Raw genomic sequence first — 18,984 nt, 5'->3', positions numbered from 1 at the left:
AAGTACACGGCCATTCCTGGCTGCAGCTTCAGTCGGCAGCACAAAGCAGCTGTCATCAGACATCCAGCTGTGCCAAAGACAAGCAGACATGGGGAACAGATTTGTACTATCCAGACCATAACATCACAGTCTTTGTTACTATGATGATTGCAAAGTTCATTCATAGAAACATTTTTTTTATTTTTCATTATGGATGGTATATTTCAGGATAGCTTCTTTCTTGGATCATCGCATATGCGATGAAAAAGCAAAATCTCAAACCGACAGTCGAGATGTGGATAACTGCTGTCTGAGGACAAAGGTATGCACTTTTGTTGGTTTGATGTTCGGGTTTATTGTCCAACTTGTAAACCTTGCTACCATGTCACGATGTCCACATCACAGGTCTCCACGAAGCTCTCACACTCTGTTATAACGATGCCGTCAACTTCATCATCTCTAGTTTGATACTCTCACGAAAGCTCACAATTTTGTATAACGATGTTGTCAACTTCATCATCTTCAGTTTGATACTCTGATGAAGCTTTCACACTGTTATAACGATGCTGTCAACTTCATCATCTCCAGTTTGATACACTCACGAAATCTCACAATTTTTGTATAACAATGCTGTCAACTTCATCATCTTCAGTTTGATACTCTGATGAAGCTCTCACACTCTGTTATAACGATGCTGTCAACTTCCTCATCTCTAGTTTGATATTCTAACCAAGAATCAGCACGATTTATTTATAGGGTTGCTTATCAGTCTAACACTTCGCTTGAAGGTGTCAAGAGACTAAGGCATGTGCACTTGTAATGTTGACCAAGCTGTTCTCTGTGAAATACTGCAACTCAGATAACAAACCTCAGAAATATCGAAATAATAGCGCAAATGTTAATCTCTGGACAATGTTTTTTACAACAGTAAAGGGAAAATACAATAGCTTCTTATCGAACCCATACCAACGAAGTGAAGACCGTTTCATTAGTTTCAGTTAGTTAAAAACAACTCTGAGTTCTGCTGAGGAAAAAGCCACTATTCTTACACAGGGAGGTCGGTACATTGTTTTCTGACATTATTCTGCCTGAGCATGTAGAAGCCTGATTGAACATAAAAACAAACAGAATGAATTAATTAGAAATATTATTACAGGTTGAGGTTTACTTTTCAAGTGATAAAAACCTGCAGAATTTACTAGCATGTAGCGAGGCCTGAGGTGTTTCAATATGTAACGTACACTTACACACATAATAACTTTCCACATCTTTCTACTGACTGCTGGCCATTGCCAATAAAGATGGAGGAAAATTAAGAAGCAAAGGCCATGAATTATGCACCCGCCACACTTCTCTAATCTTACTCAGATTGGCGAGATACAAGACAGCAGAAAGCATTGCTATCTGATGAACATGAGACGATAACAGATCTTTGCTATCTTCTTCACTCCATTTTATTTCTAAAACATTTTACAAAACAAACATTTAGTTTCAAGGCTCTTGGGATAAAAAAAAACCCACTAAAAAACTTTAAAAAAATGAAGATAAAAAGAAGTCACGATGGTTTGTTGATTCAAATCAGTGAAATGACTTGACCTTTAAATCTGTTTTAATAAAAGTATAAAAGAAAATCCTCCCTACTATAATCACTAATCCGAGTTGATTTAGTTCTTTTTTCATTTATTTTTAATCAATGCATGACAAAGGGAGGTAATAAACCAGAACCCCTCCCCATTAAATTCAGTATTTGTTTTTGCCACATTATACTAAGTATGAGACCGTGATGATTGATGACAAAGATAACAATGGTAAGAGCAATTGGATTTTATGTGCTGTCGGGACAGACACTGTCACTTTGTTTATCTGGAAGTCAATTTTATGGCAAGAAAACATCGCGGGTACGAGACCTATGAAGACTAGACCAGACAAGAGAAGACAAGCATTTTATTCATAATCCATTGCAAGCATTTGGAACAAAAAGCAAATGTAGAGATAAAAGCATCTAATAACACAATATTTATATAAAGTATAATTTAAAAAGCAAATAAATAAAATACTGTAATCTCTATTCACCAATATGTAATAAAAACTATTGTGGCATTCAAAGATCACAGAAATTACCTCTGCCGCGACTAGAAAAGAAAATGAAAAGCAAATAGGCATATCCAAATAATTTGTAAGAGATCAGAGGGCTAACATTTGATGAACAAACATGACTAACATTTACATCCATGACCGTCTGTAAAACATCACAAAATTATAAATAACTACAGTAAAAGAAATGTCTTAAGCCTTCACTGAAAACAATGCTAGTAACATGACCAAGGAGAAGACAGTTCAACCAGCAACACCTTCAGTCAGTTAATTAATAAATTAATGTGCTAAATTTTAACTCATGCTTCTCCCATTCAACTCCAGGCAGTTTTTTTTTTCGCAACTGCGATCTTAAGTCGTTTAATGTGGTTTAAACAGCTACTTAATGGCTGATAGTTTGCACATTTAATTCTTTATTATAAGCCTTCCTTTTCCAGCAGCTGCCTTGAGTAGATTTGCTAATAACAAGCTAATACTTCCTCCAACCAAAGACAATAATAAAGAAACTGTGACAATGGTGCCTCAGTTGGGGTTTGATTAATATCATTCATGTAATCAGGAACAAACAGGAAGTCATGTTGATCATTCGATGATCTTATGTGCCCGTAATTCAGACATAACTTTATCCACCACTTCTTCCTTTGTTCCGCAAGCATCTACCTCAATAATTCCAGGTTCTCGCATTCTTTTGTATGCTGTCAATACTCTGTAACAAACAAACATTGGAGAAAGTGCTGCTTATGTATCAATGGGAGTTTTCATGGGAACTGTGATGAAAGGGTTGACCATGCACAAGAGTCCATGTCACAGAGCAAAGGTTCATTCTAGCTGTTCTTACAACATTTTATATGGATTAATAAAAATGACAAGTACAAAAAGAAGGATATATAAGTATGACATCTCTACACATGAAATTACTTGTCTTTGCTAGGCGCTTTCTGACTGACACATTTTCATGAGTCATAATAACAACTTTGAGGATGATCGACAAGAAAACTGACTAAAAAAAAAAAAAATAACATCTCTGATGAAAACCTACCTGTGTCGAAATTCCTGGTCTCTGGCGAGATTCTTTTCTTCAAGCGTCGACTGCTCTCCGTCACGTCTGTGGAGTCTTGCTACTCTGACCTCCTCTGTCACGGTCAGGAAGATGACCACACTGGGCTGCGGCAGGTCCTCGGCCAACGGTAAACACGGTGATTTGCCGCAGGCATGTCGGCGCTGCTTGCTTCATTGGCAATGGCGTATGCTGCACTGCTGTGCCAGTGTCTTAGTGAAAAAACAAACAAACAAAACGCAAACTTTGAATACGGAAACACTTATTTTAATGTTAAAGACAGAAACATGTATCACAAAGAAACTTTACTTTGTTGGTGAACAACAGCCAATGGTGTTTAAAAACGCTGGAGAAATTAATTGTTATGTCTATCCTTAGTTGTCACTTCTCTGGTTCTTGTGAAGGCTATTTTTCCTCCTTTTGCCCCTCCACTTAAATACTTCGCTCCGACGACAGCATTTTCACTCTGCGTTTGTCCAAACAAAAACAAAGATCCAAAACTTTTCTCCTGTCCATCTCCTGCTTAAAACTCATCTTTCCTGTAAACATTTCTCGTAATATTTTCACTTTTACTTGAATCTCTCTGTAAAAAGATACTGTAGATCTCTCATTAGTTTGTTGTTCGTTGGCTGGATCCTTTAGTTATAATTTTATTCTTTATTTTTTGTATCGCAAAAGTTGCCTGATCTTTTGGGATGAGACCTAAAGCATGCATTTTATTTAATACGTCTTCTAATCTGAACTCCGTATGCCAGTTACTACAGTTTGTTTATTGCGGGTGTTAATAACACATATGCTGGAAAAGAAAACGGGCTTTAAGATAAAATATAAAGGATATTGCTTATTAAAGCTTATGGTATGAAAAAGTGCTCACCTATCTAAAACTACAGGACATCTCTCGCACTCTCTTGCCAGAAGTTCTGCTGCTAAGTAATTACCCAGAGAGTAATAGGCTCTGCGCACTATCTCCGGTTGTTTGTCGAAGAAACTCCGTAAAGGCCGAATAACTTCTATCGGTGAAGTGAAATTCTTGCCTTTCAACTTACTTGCTAGTCCTTGAACCAACGTTGTTTTCCCTGCAACCATTTGTTATTTCTTGATATGAGCACTAAATATGCTTTGACATAAAATAGTCAATAAAGGAATATGTCATAATCAGCTTCATTTGAGCTTAAGAAAAGAGGACCAGAAAGGATAGAAAAGAAAAAAGGTGTGGTTGTGTGGATTGATGGATTGATAAATATTAATACATGTATCAATGTAGACTTATGTTTGTGTGCGTGCGTGTGTGTGTGTGTGTGCGATACAAAAACAGCAAACAGCACAAGCATACTAAAATGCATTTAAGAGAGAGAGAGAACATTCTATACAGAATACTGCTATACCTGATCCATCCATTCCTTCGACAACAATTAGAGGGTGTTTCAGATCGTCCTTCGGCTTTACCGTCCGCTTGCTTTCCTTAAAATCAGGTACCTCATTCAGGACGTTCCTCCAGAGCTCCTTTACTTCACTAAACTCACACTGAAAAAGAATAATAAGTAGAATATAATAGTAAATAATAATTAGAAAGTGCTTTGAGAAACAACAATTAAAAATCACTAAAAATGGGGATAATATAATAAAGAACAACAACAAACCAAAACAAACAAAACAGTCACGCTTAAAAATAGACAAGCAAATATCAACAAACAGAATAATTTACAACGTCCAGCAAAATGCAACATATTAACTTCGAGGCTGGCTTTCCGACAAGGAACAAATCTTTCACTCACCTTCACTAATGAGTCCAAGCAATTTAAAACAACAGCGATGTAGGGAAATAATTCAAACACAAAGCCAAAAATAATGGCTCCTGTTCTTAAAATTCCTATGCTGTACGAATTTTAAATTTTACACAAAATTATCCAGAATATGTGTACGGTTTGGGTGAGATGTTATAAAATATTAAATGTATTAAGCCTAGTTCACAATCTAATTTAAGCCTCCCTTGGCTTACGGATGTGACACATGTAAAGGAAGGAGATGTAAGTGCTGTGTAGTGTTTCTGCAGTTGTGAAACAAGTGTTTCTTTTTACTTGCTGCTATGTTTTACTTCCCTCAATTCTGTCATTTAGAAAGCAATCATTGAAAAGTCTCTTACAACGGGAAGTTATTTCTTGTCTTGTCTTTATTTTAATAGAGAATTATTTATATGTCTATTTTAAAAGGATAAAAGCATAAAATAAGGATAACACATTAACATTTATGGATTTATTTGTAGAGGGAGACCACCTGGTAATGACAAGGTAACACAATTCATCTCCCCTTATAAAATCATAAGGTACAAAAAGAAACTTGTCGCTGCAGGCTGGAAGAAAATAGCTCGATCATTCCACGAACTTGTAACCGTGATCCCAAGCATTGCTCATGGAAGATCTCATTTTTAAGAAAGAGAGACGGTGATAAGGAAATATTATGCTAAGCAAGCGTCCATGACAGTCGTCGATTCTCAAATTCATTCAGTCAACAATGAAGTGTTTGGCTTTTATAAAAGTATGAACTCTTGTTGTCGAAATGATTATGACAGTAGTATAATTAAATTTCGTATTTTTGAGTTTAAATGTTCCAAAGAGCAAATGCAAGTATGCAGGCCCGTTCTTAGCCCCCGCGGGGCCCGAGGCAAAGGGCATGTGCGGGGCCCTCACGCCACGATCACACGGTTTTAGTTGGGATCTAAAGTCCCTTTTTTCCTCAGGGATATCTCGTCTTTTATCATTGACAGCACGCTGCATACACATTACAACATAAGCCTACGATTAATTTATTTGTAACGTTCGTCAATAGGTTACAATCAAAAGCGCGGGGCCCCTTGAAGCGCGGGGCCCTAGGCAGATGCCTCGTCCGCCTGCCCCTAAGCACGGCCCTGCAAGTATGGTTGTTACAAGGATACTCCTAATCAAATTTTTAAAGTTCCGTGTGGAGCAGAGTACTTCCTTCAGCTGAATCAAGAGTTTAGGGATATCTAACCCCAGGGATGGTTGGGGTTTTTTTTTAAAAAAAAAAAAAGGTGGTGAGATGGGTGGGTGAGTGTGAACATCTGGTCCCAATATGCGTGGCTATCAGTTACTTGCTTCCCAAAGTCTGAGTAGCTACAAGATTACTTATACCTTTCACCTTTTTTTCCCCTTTCAATTTTTCATGGATCAAAATAATCTTACATGCAATAAAACTTTGAATTATCTGATTGTTCTCAACTCATTATCAGTAAAATAATAACTGATCTCCAGTGTAATAATAGTTATCAAAGTCAATGTGACATTGGAGATTAAAAATATAAACTTTAGTTTCTATTACTTTTAGTTTACCAACCGCATAGTCACAGAGACTGTTCAATCTTACTGGGTGAAATGACTTACAGTTTTAACAAGAATAAGTTATTATGAATCGCCAGCTTTCGCTTAGTACTCACCATGTCTAACGTTCTGATAATCCTGTTCTTGTCGTGAAAAGCGGGACTCAGATCAACCTCGTTGAAGATAGGAGATATTGTCAGGTCTCCATCCGTGACCGCTTCTAATATCTCGCTCCCTGAGTTAGGGCATCCATCCAGCTCCCAGAATTCCGTAGCACTTGCTGTGGCTGCATGTTTGCGATACATCTTTATTTGAATATTTTCGCAAACATCTTTGGCATGCTCTTCTAGATCCCCAAAGATTTGTGGAATGCCACCTGACGTAGCTTCACCTGGTGGGGTTTTCTCTAAGACGAACAGTTTTCGTCGAAAGATCGACTCTTGACATTTCTCGAGGCCGAGTGCTGGTGTAAAATCGTTTACAGACGATAAGTTGGCTAGAAGCTTTTGAGCTGCTATGCACGACAGTACATAGCCTTTATTAGTGTCATTCTCGTGAGCAGGTGTTGCCTCGCTAGTGCCAGACGACGGTTCAACGACGAACAGTCTAGAATAGTCAGAAAGGGGAGTCTCGGACTCTTTACCTTCCAGTAATGCAGTCTGTTCTGTAACTTTAATGCTGCGTGAGATATCGCGGACCCTTAGGTACACCGGCTCTTCTGTGAGACATAGATAGTACCTGTAATCAAACATTTTTTAAACAAATACCTGCAGAGGCAGCGCGTATATAATGTTCCACAGCCCACACAAACTACGAGCAAGTTTGGGCATGCGCGCCCGCGTGCATGAGCGTGTTATAGATCTTTTTCCTGGACTGTCTATTTTTGTCCATACGTAAGCTGCCTTCTAGTCATCGAAGTCTCTCTAGTCTAGTCATCAAAGGGGTAAATATAGTGCAATGACGTCAGGCCGCCGAGAGCCAGCACGGGCCCTGGAGCAGACGACCTCTACGGGCCCCTTTTATTTGTAACCGTAAATTATTTTCCCAGTATATATTAATATGTTTACAATCGTATTGTCATTATCTACATTTTATTCAGTAACGTAATATAGACTGCAAACATTAGAACAAGTGCACTAGGATTTACATCACTATACTTGCACATATTTATAGTTGTTCACAGGTGAGGGATTAGTAAATGAGAAAAAATAATGGTAAAGGGTCAAACTTGTATTACCCGCTACATAGAAAAATATCCCCAGAATAAGGAATGTTACTTCAACTTTTCTTCAAAACAAAAGGAAAAGAGGAAGAAAAAAAAAACCCCATGGACTGACCAAGGCGGGCCCACTTTAAAGCCTCGGGTACAGGCACACCAGATCACCCCACTCCCCCTCGTCAGGTCTGCATGACATCACAGATACTACTTTGCCTTACTTTCACTTTAGTTTCGTTTTTTTGGTTGCTTGATCTTAATTACTGGGAAGGCAACGAGATGGAATAGCATTAGACAAGTACGTGAGACAGAGAAATCGAAAGTGCAAGATGCCTATAGAAGCAATTAAATTGACTAACAGTACTAACAGTACAAATATGTGCACGCTATTTATAAAGGAATTACAGAATTACATCATATCACAGCTATGGTAATGCACGACTTTTTTTATCTGAAAGACATCTGAACAACTATGAAAAAATAAGATTGAACAAAACGTTTTATATATATACTTGAAACAGTTGGAAGAAGCCTTTATATAGGCTGTTTTAGGATAAAGGCTGCTTCAGGACAAAGGGCGCAAAAAGGTAAAAAAACTTTTAAACAATCCTGATCAGTCCCCAAACTTTAAAAACCATCATACGAGAGATTTTATTTTTACTTACACGTCAACCAAGATTGCCGTATCTAATAATGAAGTGAAAGGTCAGAAGTCATAATTAAGGGAAAGGGTACGTGGAGAATTTACGGGTTTGGGGAGCGGTAATTATCCTTATCGTGCGTTCACTAACTTGCAGGTTTTTGGATTTGTAGGCACGTTCGCACACACTAATTGTGAGTGTATTCTTGAAGTATTTAAAATCCTCGAGACTGCCCATTCTCCTGCTGTGAAATGGAATGGCCCGGCTTTCTGCTACCTTCCTAGTTGTATTGACAAGCGAGTTATGCGTGACCACTGCATAGCATCTTTATAGTCAAACCGTCGCTGTGTAGAGCCTAAAATCCTTGTTTTAGCGGCCTGAGGCACCGTGTAGCGTCAGTGAAAATCACACAGAAAATTAGTCTAAATCGTGCGTGTAGTTTTTAGCGATCTTTATTTTTAATCCGAGAAATGCCAAGATAAATACGTGCGATCAAATCAGTGTGACGTTTGCCAACAGTACGTGAACTGATAATTTAAGTGCAAAACGCGAGATGCATTCAGTCCTAGCCTGAATGTCGTCTTTGATAAATAAAATTTATCAGTTTCATCACATTACATCATTTACGATGGTATTAGTAACGATTATCCGCATCCTAACATGCTTCTTGTCTCCACAACCCACGTACACTATAGCAACTGGAAAATAAATGAAAATCGACCATGTTTATAATAAACATTGTACTTATTTTACCAAAATATAGTAAATAGAACACAAAACCAATTTAAATTAATAATATAAAAATTTATAACATTTTAAGACTATTTATATGAAAATCTTTTAATGTATCGTTTATTTTTAGAGGTCGTTTTTTCCAGTCGCGCATACTTTTAAGTATAGTGTAGTTGGACACGCGTTTCATCATCTATCTGTTTGTTAGTTCTCGGAAATAGCATAAATTAAAGAGAGTGTAGTCAGTTTTGTCTTGAATTGTCAGCGCCAGGGAATGACTGAGGTCGAAAAAGGAATGGATGCTCTGACAGTGGGTAAGCTTCAATTGTTAAAGCGAAGAATAGACAGACCGGCTGGGAAGAAGTGTAGCTTGTGTAAAGCTTCGTGTACGTGTAGGCTGGCTTTAGAGCAACTGGGAAAGGCAGTGCCTTGCAACAGATTTCAAAACAGCATAGCCATAATTCGCTAATAATAATTCATATACGTACTTGACCGTAATTGTTACTAGTAGAAAAGTTTTATACTAGTTTTCCAAGCTACAGGTTTGTAGTAAAATGATAAATATTTGATCTGTTGACAGATTTCATAATCATTTCAGGCAAAAGTGGGAGGGGAGAAGAATGCACATTTAGAGTTTCCACATGTAATAGTAACATGATGTAAGTTCATTACATATGTCGGTGAAATCTGCAAAAGTGAGGACTTAATGTGAACAGTGTTTGAATAGTACAAGGAAAAAAGAGGAATATGTTATGTTTTAAAGCTAAGGATGTTGCATTGTCTTTTCACAAACAGCAGAGATATACACCTCGGAAGCAAAGGGGTGTGATGAAAGTGGAGATGGTTCAAAACAGAAGCCTTTTAAAACTGTTTTACAGGTAAGCTGAGTTCAGCTATCCTGTCTTGAAACCTTTCTTGAAATGTTTTGTAGCTGTCAACATTTTTATTTTAACTTTGTATTTTTCTTGTGAGATATAGATGGTATTTGAACAATTTTGTTATTTCATTTTTAGGCAATGCGTAAGGCAGTCAAAGAGCCATTCCCACCTATTTATGTGGATGGAAAAGAAGGAGAGGTAAGGGAGAAACACAAATTTACATAAACATCTATGAAAACAAATATTTAACAGTTAATAACAGATTTAATGTAAAATATAAAATAACATTGATGAGATACAACTTTATCCCAGAGGGCAAATAGTAGCAGCTCTCTAAGGAAGTAAAGGTTAGAACCAGAGAGCACAGCAACAGTAATACCATAACACATTCATACCTGGCATATCTGACAGTCACTCATATAACCAGACTCACATGTGGTCTATATTTATTTGCACATGGTAGTGTGCCAAAAAACGGTCTGTTGATCCTGCATGCAGACACAAAGAATTGGTGGCCTGACGAAAGTTGATGGAATTTTCCTGATATGTTTATCATCACGTAGAATTGCAATGATGATTTTTTTTGCCTCTTACACATTTTCACTATTCAATTTCTTTCACTCTGTGAATGTGAAATAGCAATAATAGTAACATTCAGTAAATATATGTGTATGTGAATGCTAGATGTACATATTACCCTGTATAATTATGAATGCATGCAGACACTCATCCATATAACTAATACGCGTCTTGTCACCTTTATCAACCATACTACCACACCTGCTGCTGTTAAAGCTCATTGCATGTAGGATTAATAAAAATAGTTATGCCCTGCAATATATACCTCATAGCGATGTTATCTTTTCCTTGTTTACCTTGGATTTATCTGATTTTCATTTAAGTTTGATCTGGTGGCTAAATCTCAGCTGAAGAAAGTGCACAAAATATGGCAGAGAGAACAGTATAAGAAAATTGATGCTGAGGTGAAAGCTGTAAGTACCTGCTAACTATTTCTTCCTCTTTATTCCTATTATTTCAGCTTATGACCATCACACATAAATCCTCTTTTCATACTTCATAATCTTTTCAGTGAATTCTCAACTTAAATATCAGGATCTCTGATAGTGGCAGGTTCATTCTAAAGGTTGCCATGAGGGCTTACCAAAGACATAACAAAGTTGCACATCTTCATCAGAACATATTACATAGAAACCATATAAAATAATTTTTTTCCAAAACCTTCTGGTATATCAGGTAAATACAAGTTTGCATTAAATAACCTTCATGTGACAGGCAGAAGATGCAGACAGGCGTGAAAAGAATCTGGAAGAAGCGAAAAAAACTGTCATTGAATTGGATAACAGCCTACCTGCTCCAAAAAAGGTAGGTGGAATGAGAGTGAGTAGAAGAGAAAAGAGCAGGAGGAGTTGTTAGGGAAAGATAAGAAAGTACTTCCCCAAACAGGAAGACTGCATGTCTTTTCCTTGAAAATTGAGGTTCGGTGTAATTTTTTGTGTATATGTGTGTTCAGATAAAGATCAGAGACACAGTCAAGAACAGAGAAGTGAGAGTCCAGATTTTTGGATGGGTGCATCGCTGCAGAAGGCAAGGTAGATCTAGTAGCTTGAAGTGCATTCCTCAGTGGAACTTTGAATATGCCTTTTTTTTAACCTCTAGATATACTTGTCAATGATAGATGCAAATATTTATTTCTTTCATGATGTAGTCAGAATGAAAAAGAAAAAAATAATGTTCTTTTCTGCAGCTTGCTTAAGCCATTCTCAAATAGTTATAAACCGACAACATTTAATAAAATAAGCATATGCAAATGTCTTAATGTATCTCACTTGTCATTTTCAGGAAAAAACTTGATGTTTGTAATTCTTCGGGATGGAACTGGCTTTCTGCAGTGTGTGATGGCAGATAAACTGGTGAGTGAAATAGTGCAGCAGTTCAAACTTACAGTACATTAAATAATTCTGATGATACTTCACTGTTAATAAAGTGTTAAGATGAGTGCTGTCTTTCTGTGGGGGTTTCCCCCCCTCCCCCTTCTTTATGAAATGAAGAGATAGCCATGTTGATTACATTTAACTGTTTACTTTTTAATTTATTACTAGTTTTCTTATAGGACTTTGCATTTTTATTTGTTCCAGTGCCAGACATATGATGCTCTTGTCTTAGCCACAGAGTCAGCCATTGCTGTCTATGGTACTATAAGTGAGCTTCCTGAAGGGAAATCGGTAACTGTAGTTTTTGATACTTTCTAAGCTTGAAAATCATTTTATCAAACCAGTATTGTGGACTTGGCTTTCTAGTTATAACTGTTGCTGCAAAGTTGTTCAACTATTTTTTGATGTAATGACAAAGTAAATTTTTCGTTACTGAATAAGTCAACTTTATTTTCCAGGTATATTGTGGAATAATTGAAATGTCTCCATCTTCCCCCAGCATACATTTTGGTAGTCTTTGTTTCAACCAGTTTGAACACATTTCCTTGTCATTGCTGATTTTATGGATTTTTTTGTAGGCGCCAGACAACCATGAGATGAAAGTGGACTACTGGGAAGTGATTGGAGCAGCCCCATCTGGTGGAGCAGACAATTTGCTTAATGAAGTTAGAATTATTTGTTTTATTTCTTTTTTTTTTTGTTCTCTTTCTTGTTTTGTTTTGTGTTTTTTTTTTTTTGTCTGTGTATTTCTCAATGTATTTATGTTTCATTTAGAATTTAGAACCAAAAGACAAGAATTTTTTAACAGGAAATGTTATTCCCAAAGCTAAAGGCCTACAACGAAGATTGAAATATTACTTCTTAGCATGATTACGAAAAAGAATATTTTATTTGTATGTTTCTGTTTTTGCTAGTGATATTTTGGACTGTTTCAGGAGGCACATCCAGATGTACAGCTGGATAACCGCCACATGATGATTAGGGGTGAAAATGTGAGTGATGTTATGGAATTTAAAGTGTTATTTTTTTTCTAGAAGGCTGAACTTCACGTGGCAATTTTTTAAATGGTTTTGCCCAGGTGAGGAAGGGGAGGAGTACCCACGGTGTAGTTGCTAGTTGTCAGCACCGCAGTACTCCTACCTTCCCTTGCATAGGAAAAACCATTCTCTTCCTACAGGCTGAAGAAGTTGTGCCTTTAAAGATGTGAACTTTGGTGAATGTGAAAAGCAGGTCCTGAATGTAACATTTTTCGAAGACCTGAATATCTGGAAAATTTAGGAAAGTCTGTTTTGCTATAGTTTGTATGTTGTGGGGAGAGAGAGAGCAAAAGAGAGATAAAAATTGAAGTAAATTAATCTTTCAATGAATCTTGCAGACTGCAAAGGTTCTGAAGATGAGGTCTGTCATCATCCAATGCTTTAGAGATCATTTCTTCAATAGAGGCTATTTTGAAGTAAGTTTGTAGCTCTACACAACTGGCAAAAATTTGGATGTCTAGATGTAAGATTTCCTAATAGACTAATAAGTATTGACTACCAAGAGCGACCTCTTAGGCGGGAAAGTGAAGCCACGCTGACCCTGTTGTATCTGCTGCCACGCCCACCTTCGAAGACTATCAGCAAAATTGATTCTCTTTGGTATCAGTGTTTGAAAAATATGAAAGCATGCACATCTGATTTTTTGTGTGTGCCTGCTGCAGTACACGATCATCAGAACAAAGGTGCAGCACTCCCGAATCTAGTGATATGTACTTGTCTAAACAGGTCTTGGGCTGGAATTTTGCTCTCGTATAACAGGGGTCACTCTTTGTATCCTCTTTGATAGGACTTTTATTTGATTTTCCTGTGCAATATAATGAGCTTATTTTTTTTGACAGTGAAGCACACTTTAGCAGTGCACTTTTATTACTGTAAAGCACTTTAAGTCCTGCTGTTGTTGGAGAAAGGTGCTATATGAATGTGCTTATTAGTGTTATTTTATGAAATTTCTATTTCACTTGCAGGTGCATCCACCAACACTGGTGCAGACTCAAGTTGAAGGTGGCTCTACACTTTTCAAACTGGATTTCTTTGGTCAAGAGGTTTGACTTTTGGCTGTGAAAATACCTGTGTGTGTTTGCGTGTGTGAGTGAACAAGATTGATTTAATCCAGGAGTATTGTCCTACAGAAGGGGAGAGAATAAGACGATGTTACAATCAAAATTAAAAATAGTATACAGGAGGAGGAAGGTTAAAGGTGTAGATGTCGTATATATTTAACCATATTTAAAGATTTAGCTAAATCATACATAAAATCTATACTAACAAGGCTATTTCTAAATGTATAAAATAGAATGGCAAATTCTTTGTTGTTTTAGCACATTGAATTAGGACGCAGGGTGAAATGACCAGTGACCATTTTAACACTGTGTGAAGTGCCATATGTACTGTAATACTATTATCACTGCTGTTAATATGGTAATCCATTCCTGCCATTTGCAGACAATTTAAAAAAATTTCTTAGTAAATATATTAATATTTTTTTCCAAGAAATAATTTCATTTTAATATTAGACACCCAAACTGCTTAGCCCTTCTATCTAAATCATATATTTTATTGTCTTTATAAGGCAGTCTTTCATTATTCATTCTAGTAAATTTTAACCAATAGCTAATACTTTTAGTGACTAAATTCACTCTTACTAGATACTGGTGTAGTTCACCATAAACTAAATCACAAGGTGTGTATCCATCTACACCCAATAACTTTTTTAAGGGCAAAAAGAAATACTTTAATTGTACTACATTTTCTAGGCCCCGATATTTATTCACTAAGATTTACAAGTTGGACGTGCATCAAACAGCTTTAAAGCTAGTATTATTTTTAGGCTGCTATATAGATTAAGAGGCTCTAAGATTTTGCATATAAGATGTAAGTGCTTTCTTCCCTCTACTTCCCAAGTCTTGCAGCAGGAAGAGTCTTGCAGCTTTGTTGAAAACAGATATTTATAAACATTAACATCTGGCATAGCAATAGCATGATAATAACTTTCCCTTGCCCCAAAAGACCCACTCATGGAAAAATCCCACATTACTCTTATGTAAGTTTTCTTTAAATTCGAAGTAGGTGAAAAATCCATGTTATTTAGCTGGTATATGTGTTTTAGAGAGATCCAGAGTGTAAGGGAAGGTAGTGAGTTGGAGAATGTCTGTGTGTTAATATTGTTATTGTATTGATGTTCCATTCTTAGCTGTTATAAGAACTGGTATGATGAAAAAAATACATTGCTTTCTTAACAAGAATTGGCTATCTCAAAATAAAATAACATTCACACTGTTCTGACAGGCATACCTTACACAGAGCTCACAGCTCTACCTGGAAACAGCACTTCCAGCCCTAGGAGATGTCTTCTGTATGGCACAGTCATACAGAGCAGAGCGTTCACGTACTCGTCGTCATCTTGCTGAGTAAGAAATATGATGAAGCTAAATCAGCACAGCTAACAGTATTTCACTGTGCTGCTAGAAAGCTGTTTTGTATTGAGCATTAAAGAGAGGAAATGTATTTGACAAACATCAAAGTTATATTTTTCATTGATTGCAATTTTCTTTAAAGTTCTTATTTTCAGTTTTATTTATGAAAACTAACTAGCATTGCTTGATATATTAGCAGTGAGATCTGCACATACGCAGTAACAAGTAACAAAACCGCTGCATCTTCACCTAGAGTATATACAGGAAGCTGCCTTATAAATAGATTTTATAAAAATAGCAAATATTTCACTCCACCCATTGAATCATAGATTGGTGTGTAATTTGGCTGGAGAGAAGACATAGATTATTGCAAAACTTTAAATAAGACTCTCACAGATTTTAAAACTCTATATGCAGATACACACACTGTGAAGCTGAGTGCCCTTTCATCACATTTGAAGACCTTCTGGACAAGATTGAGGACCTTGTGTGTGATGTCACCGAGCGAATTATAAGTTCTCCTTTTGCCAGCATTGTCTATGACCTACACCCTGTACGGCACATTTGAACCAGTTTTTTTATAGCTTTGCTAGGGGGCTTTCACATGTTTACTATTTTTCATCCAAAGAGGCTTACAATTCTATATAAAAGGTTTTCATAGGTGTGTGCATGTGCATGCTATGTAAATGCCTTTAGGTTTGTTATAAACTGATGACATCACCTCTTTTTAATTTGCTTTCGTGATGCAATGATGTTTCAGGGATTTAAAGCTCCCAAGCGTCCTTTCAAACGTATGAACTACACGGATGCAATACAGTGGCTGAAAGATAACAATGTCACAAAGGATGATGGCACGTTTTATGAATTTGGAGATGTAAGTAGTTTTGATTAATTGTTGGCATACTTAATTTTAATGTCATGCGGATATTTCTTTTGCCTTCTTTCCTGCATACTGTTGTGAAATAATCTCCAGTTGCATAAAGTTAAATTGACATTGTTTGATAAATTTTCTGGAAAAATCTTTTTTAGAACAGTTTGTACATTTTAATATTTTAGTTGCAAAATTCATCTGTTATTGTCAGGACATTCCAGAAGCCCCAGAGAGGAAAATGACAGACACAATAAATGAACCTATCCTTCTGTGCCGATTCCCAGCTGAAATCAAGTCATTTTACATGCCTCGCTGCAAAGAAGACAAACGACTAACAGAATCAGTAATTGGGCTTTTGATCATTTCAGTTTTAGCTGGACATCATTATGAGAAATAGCTTTTAGAAAAAGGTTTTTACCAAGGCAGTTTTTATTTTTCACAGAAATTTAAAAGCTAGTTTTAATAGATGCTAATAATAATCTTGCCAGGCAACAGAGCTTATAGGTGCACACTGACTCTCATTCTGTATTATTGCTGCAAAACTTGCCATTCTAGTACAATAAATGTTGGTTGGTTAGGTGGATCTGCTAATGCCTAATGTTGGAGAAATTGTTGGAGGATCTATGAGGATATGGGATGAAGCACAACTTACAGAGGGATTCAAGCGTGAAGGCATTGATCCTACACCATATTACTGGTACATTGATCAGGTAAGGCAGTCACTTATTTTGCCAAAAAATATTTTCCTAGCAAATACTTTTTTTTTAAATTTGTGTAAAATTAGCATTTAATGAAATTGTTATATGATACACTTAAATGCAGTTATTAATTTCTCTTTTAGCATGCTTTATAAGATTACCAAATCTTCATTTCTGTCAACAGCGAAAGTATGGATCTTGTCCTCATGGAGGCTATGGCCTTGGTGTTGAACGTTTTATGTGTTGGATACTTGACCGCTACCACATTCGTGATGTATGTCTGTATCCCCGCTTTTTGGATCGGTGTAAGCCTTAAGCAACTCAAGGAGCTCACATCATCATCAGCGCCAGCAAAGACAGTTTTAAGAAGACAATTATGATACTAATGCTGTGCTTTTTTCCTGGATCTGCATTGTTTATTGCTTCTGTAAAAAGCAGTTTGTTTATAGCAGTCCGTGGCAAATAAAGGTTATCTTCTCATTTCTATAAACAGCAATGGTTCTCTTGAAAGAACACCCATCTTTTGTTTCTTCAGAGATCATTTGTTGTGTAAAGCTCGTCATTCTTTATCAATAGTTCTCTTGAAAGGTATAAATCAAATGAACAGCACTATTTATTCATTTTTGTGGTGATGAAAGAAACACATTTGTAATCTGCCCAATTTTTGCTCTGCTCTCATGTTTCTACCATCACACTAGAATTTCACGCAAGATTTCTCTGTCAACTCCCATTTGAAGATATCCAGCATGATCTGTATTTGACACTGCGTTATGAAAAAGAAAAACTATGCTCTTTTTTCCTATCTTTTTAAAGAATTTTTGGAAGTAGTTGGTAAGTTCACAGATATTCTACAATCAAGTTTATATACCAGCAGGCTGTAGCAGTGCTGTTTTTTATTTGGCATTTGGTCCTTCACCATAGTCAAATGCTCAAAAACTAGTTTTGTGTTGCCTTTGTGTTCTCCGATATACCCCGAGCAACAAACTGACACTTTTATTAAATGTATTTAAAATTGTCTTTATGTCAAGGATGTTTAGAGACACCTGGCTTTTAGGAGTTCTGAGTGTCAAGAGCATAAATAATTTAACTGGGGTGACATGGAATGCATTTTTTTAATGCATTGGCTTGATCCAGGCATCCAAAAGCATGGTGCTGAAATTTGTTAAACTGTGTGCATCATTCTTCAACTGACCCCATTGCTGTCAATCATTCAGGTGTTTACAGTGTTCTGACCAATACTGGTTTGAGAAAAAACTTGAAAGGTAATAGAGGTTTTGTTGATCGATCTTGCTGTTGCGCTGTTCTATTCGTAATAAAGGCTTTAGATGTGAAGACATTCTGCTTGCTCATGTGTATTGTATAGTTGTATACTTCTGAGATGGAATGCATGAAAAGGCTGAATTCTCTTACTACCATTCATTTGACACAAAAGTTGGGCCAGTGACAAAGATAGTGACTTATTGAGGGGTAACTTGGCAAAAATATTCCTTCTACAAAGTTGGTCAAATAACATGAATTTTGTAGATACACAGTTCATGGTTCACATAAACTTACCAGTGAATACTGATTTGTTTAGTAGTAGACAGCTCTGGGAGGAAAACAACAATGCAATCGTATAAGGTCTTTCCCTTTCTGAAGTACAATAAACTAAAAAATGTCATATTAGACTGATATACTTTACAATACCCATCAATCCATCTACTTTTGAAACTAGCCAACACCGGCTGAGTTCCTAAAGTGCTGTTGGAAAAAGTCAACATTACTGTCTGTTTAGGTGTGCAACCATGAAGATTGGTTAACTGGTTGCTGACATTTACTGTTCTAATGATAATGCATAATAATAATGAACCACTCTCCATTTGCTGGTAACTATAATTCTCATGCACATCAGTCTATTTGCCGACACCAAATCAGTAGTTCTTTGCATGCAAATTTAAATTGTTTAACATCTGAGAATAAAAAATATAGATGATAGTACTGTAAATCGTCTGAAAAGCAAAAATTGTGGATAAGAGGAATAAATCACTTGTTAATGCAAGAAGAGAAAATGTCAAGGGAATAAAAAATAGATTTTAATTGT

General features: G+C 36.5%; 2 protein-coding genes across 3 annotated transcripts; one reads left to right on the top strand and one right to left on the bottom strand.

The window, feature by feature from the left end:
- Positions 1-1,926: 1,926 nt before the first annotated feature.
- On the bottom strand, positions 1,927-6,962 carry LOC112553574 (UMP-CMP kinase 2, mitochondrial-like). The gene is given in 6 exon segments (XM_025220897.1): positions 1,927-2,779; positions 3,113-3,251; positions 3,254-3,342; positions 4,005-4,206; positions 4,516-4,654; positions 6,582-6,962. Coding segments are annotated over 6 exon segments (882 nt in total). The 5' UTR covers positions 6,771-6,962; the 3' UTR covers positions 1,927-2,655.
- Positions 6,963-9,207: 2,245 nt separating this feature from the next.
- On the top strand, positions 9,208-18,240 carry LOC112553573 (asparagine--tRNA ligase, cytoplasmic-like). 2 transcript variants are annotated; one of them, XM_025220896.1, is made up of 18 exons: positions 9,208-9,368; positions 9,853-9,932; positions 10,068-10,130; positions 10,835-10,924; positions 11,226-11,315; positions 11,464-11,542; positions 11,793-11,863; positions 12,089-12,175; positions 12,463-12,549; positions 12,820-12,876; positions 13,260-13,337; positions 13,887-13,964; positions 15,208-15,329; positions 15,753-15,888; positions 16,096-16,209; positions 16,418-16,549; positions 16,785-16,916; positions 17,089-18,240. In XM_025220896.1, the coding sequence occupies exons 1-18, from the start codon at positions 9,329-9,331 to the stop codon at positions 17,218-17,220; spliced, it is 1,668 nt and encodes a 555-aa protein (XP_025076681.1). In that variant the 5' UTR covers positions 9,208-9,328; the 3' UTR covers positions 17,221-18,240. The 2 variants fall into 2 exon arrangements, with proteins under 2 accessions (XP_025076681.1, XP_025076680.1); XM_025220895.1 differs by having other exon boundaries at positions 9,850-9,932.
- The last annotated feature ends 744 nt before the right edge of the window (positions 18,241-18,984 follow it).

This window comes from Pomacea canaliculata, linkage group LG13, assembly GCF_003073045.1.
Source record: "Pomacea canaliculata isolate SZHN2017 linkage group LG13, ASM307304v1, whole genome shotgun sequence".
NCBI lineage: Eukaryota > Metazoa > Mollusca > Gastropoda > Architaenioglossa > Ampullariidae > Pomacea > Pomacea canaliculata.
Note: the sequence above shows the minus strand (reverse complement) of the source record. Positions and strands in the feature narration are given on the sequence as shown.

Excerpts from the sequence above, each read along its gene's own strand:
- LOC112553573 (XM_025220895.1), top strand. The coding sequence starts at position 9,329 with ATGACTGAGGTCGAAAAAGGAATGGATGCTCTGACAGTGG. Across the intron at positions 12,176-12,462 it reads AGCTTCCTGAAGGGAAATCG|GCGCCAGACAACCATGAGAT; the intron begins GTAACTGTAGTT and ends ATTTTTTTGTAG. Across the intron at positions 12,550-12,819 it reads CAGACAATTTGCTTAATGAA|GAGGCACATCCAGATGTACA; the intron begins GTTAGAATTATT and ends GGACTGTTTCAG.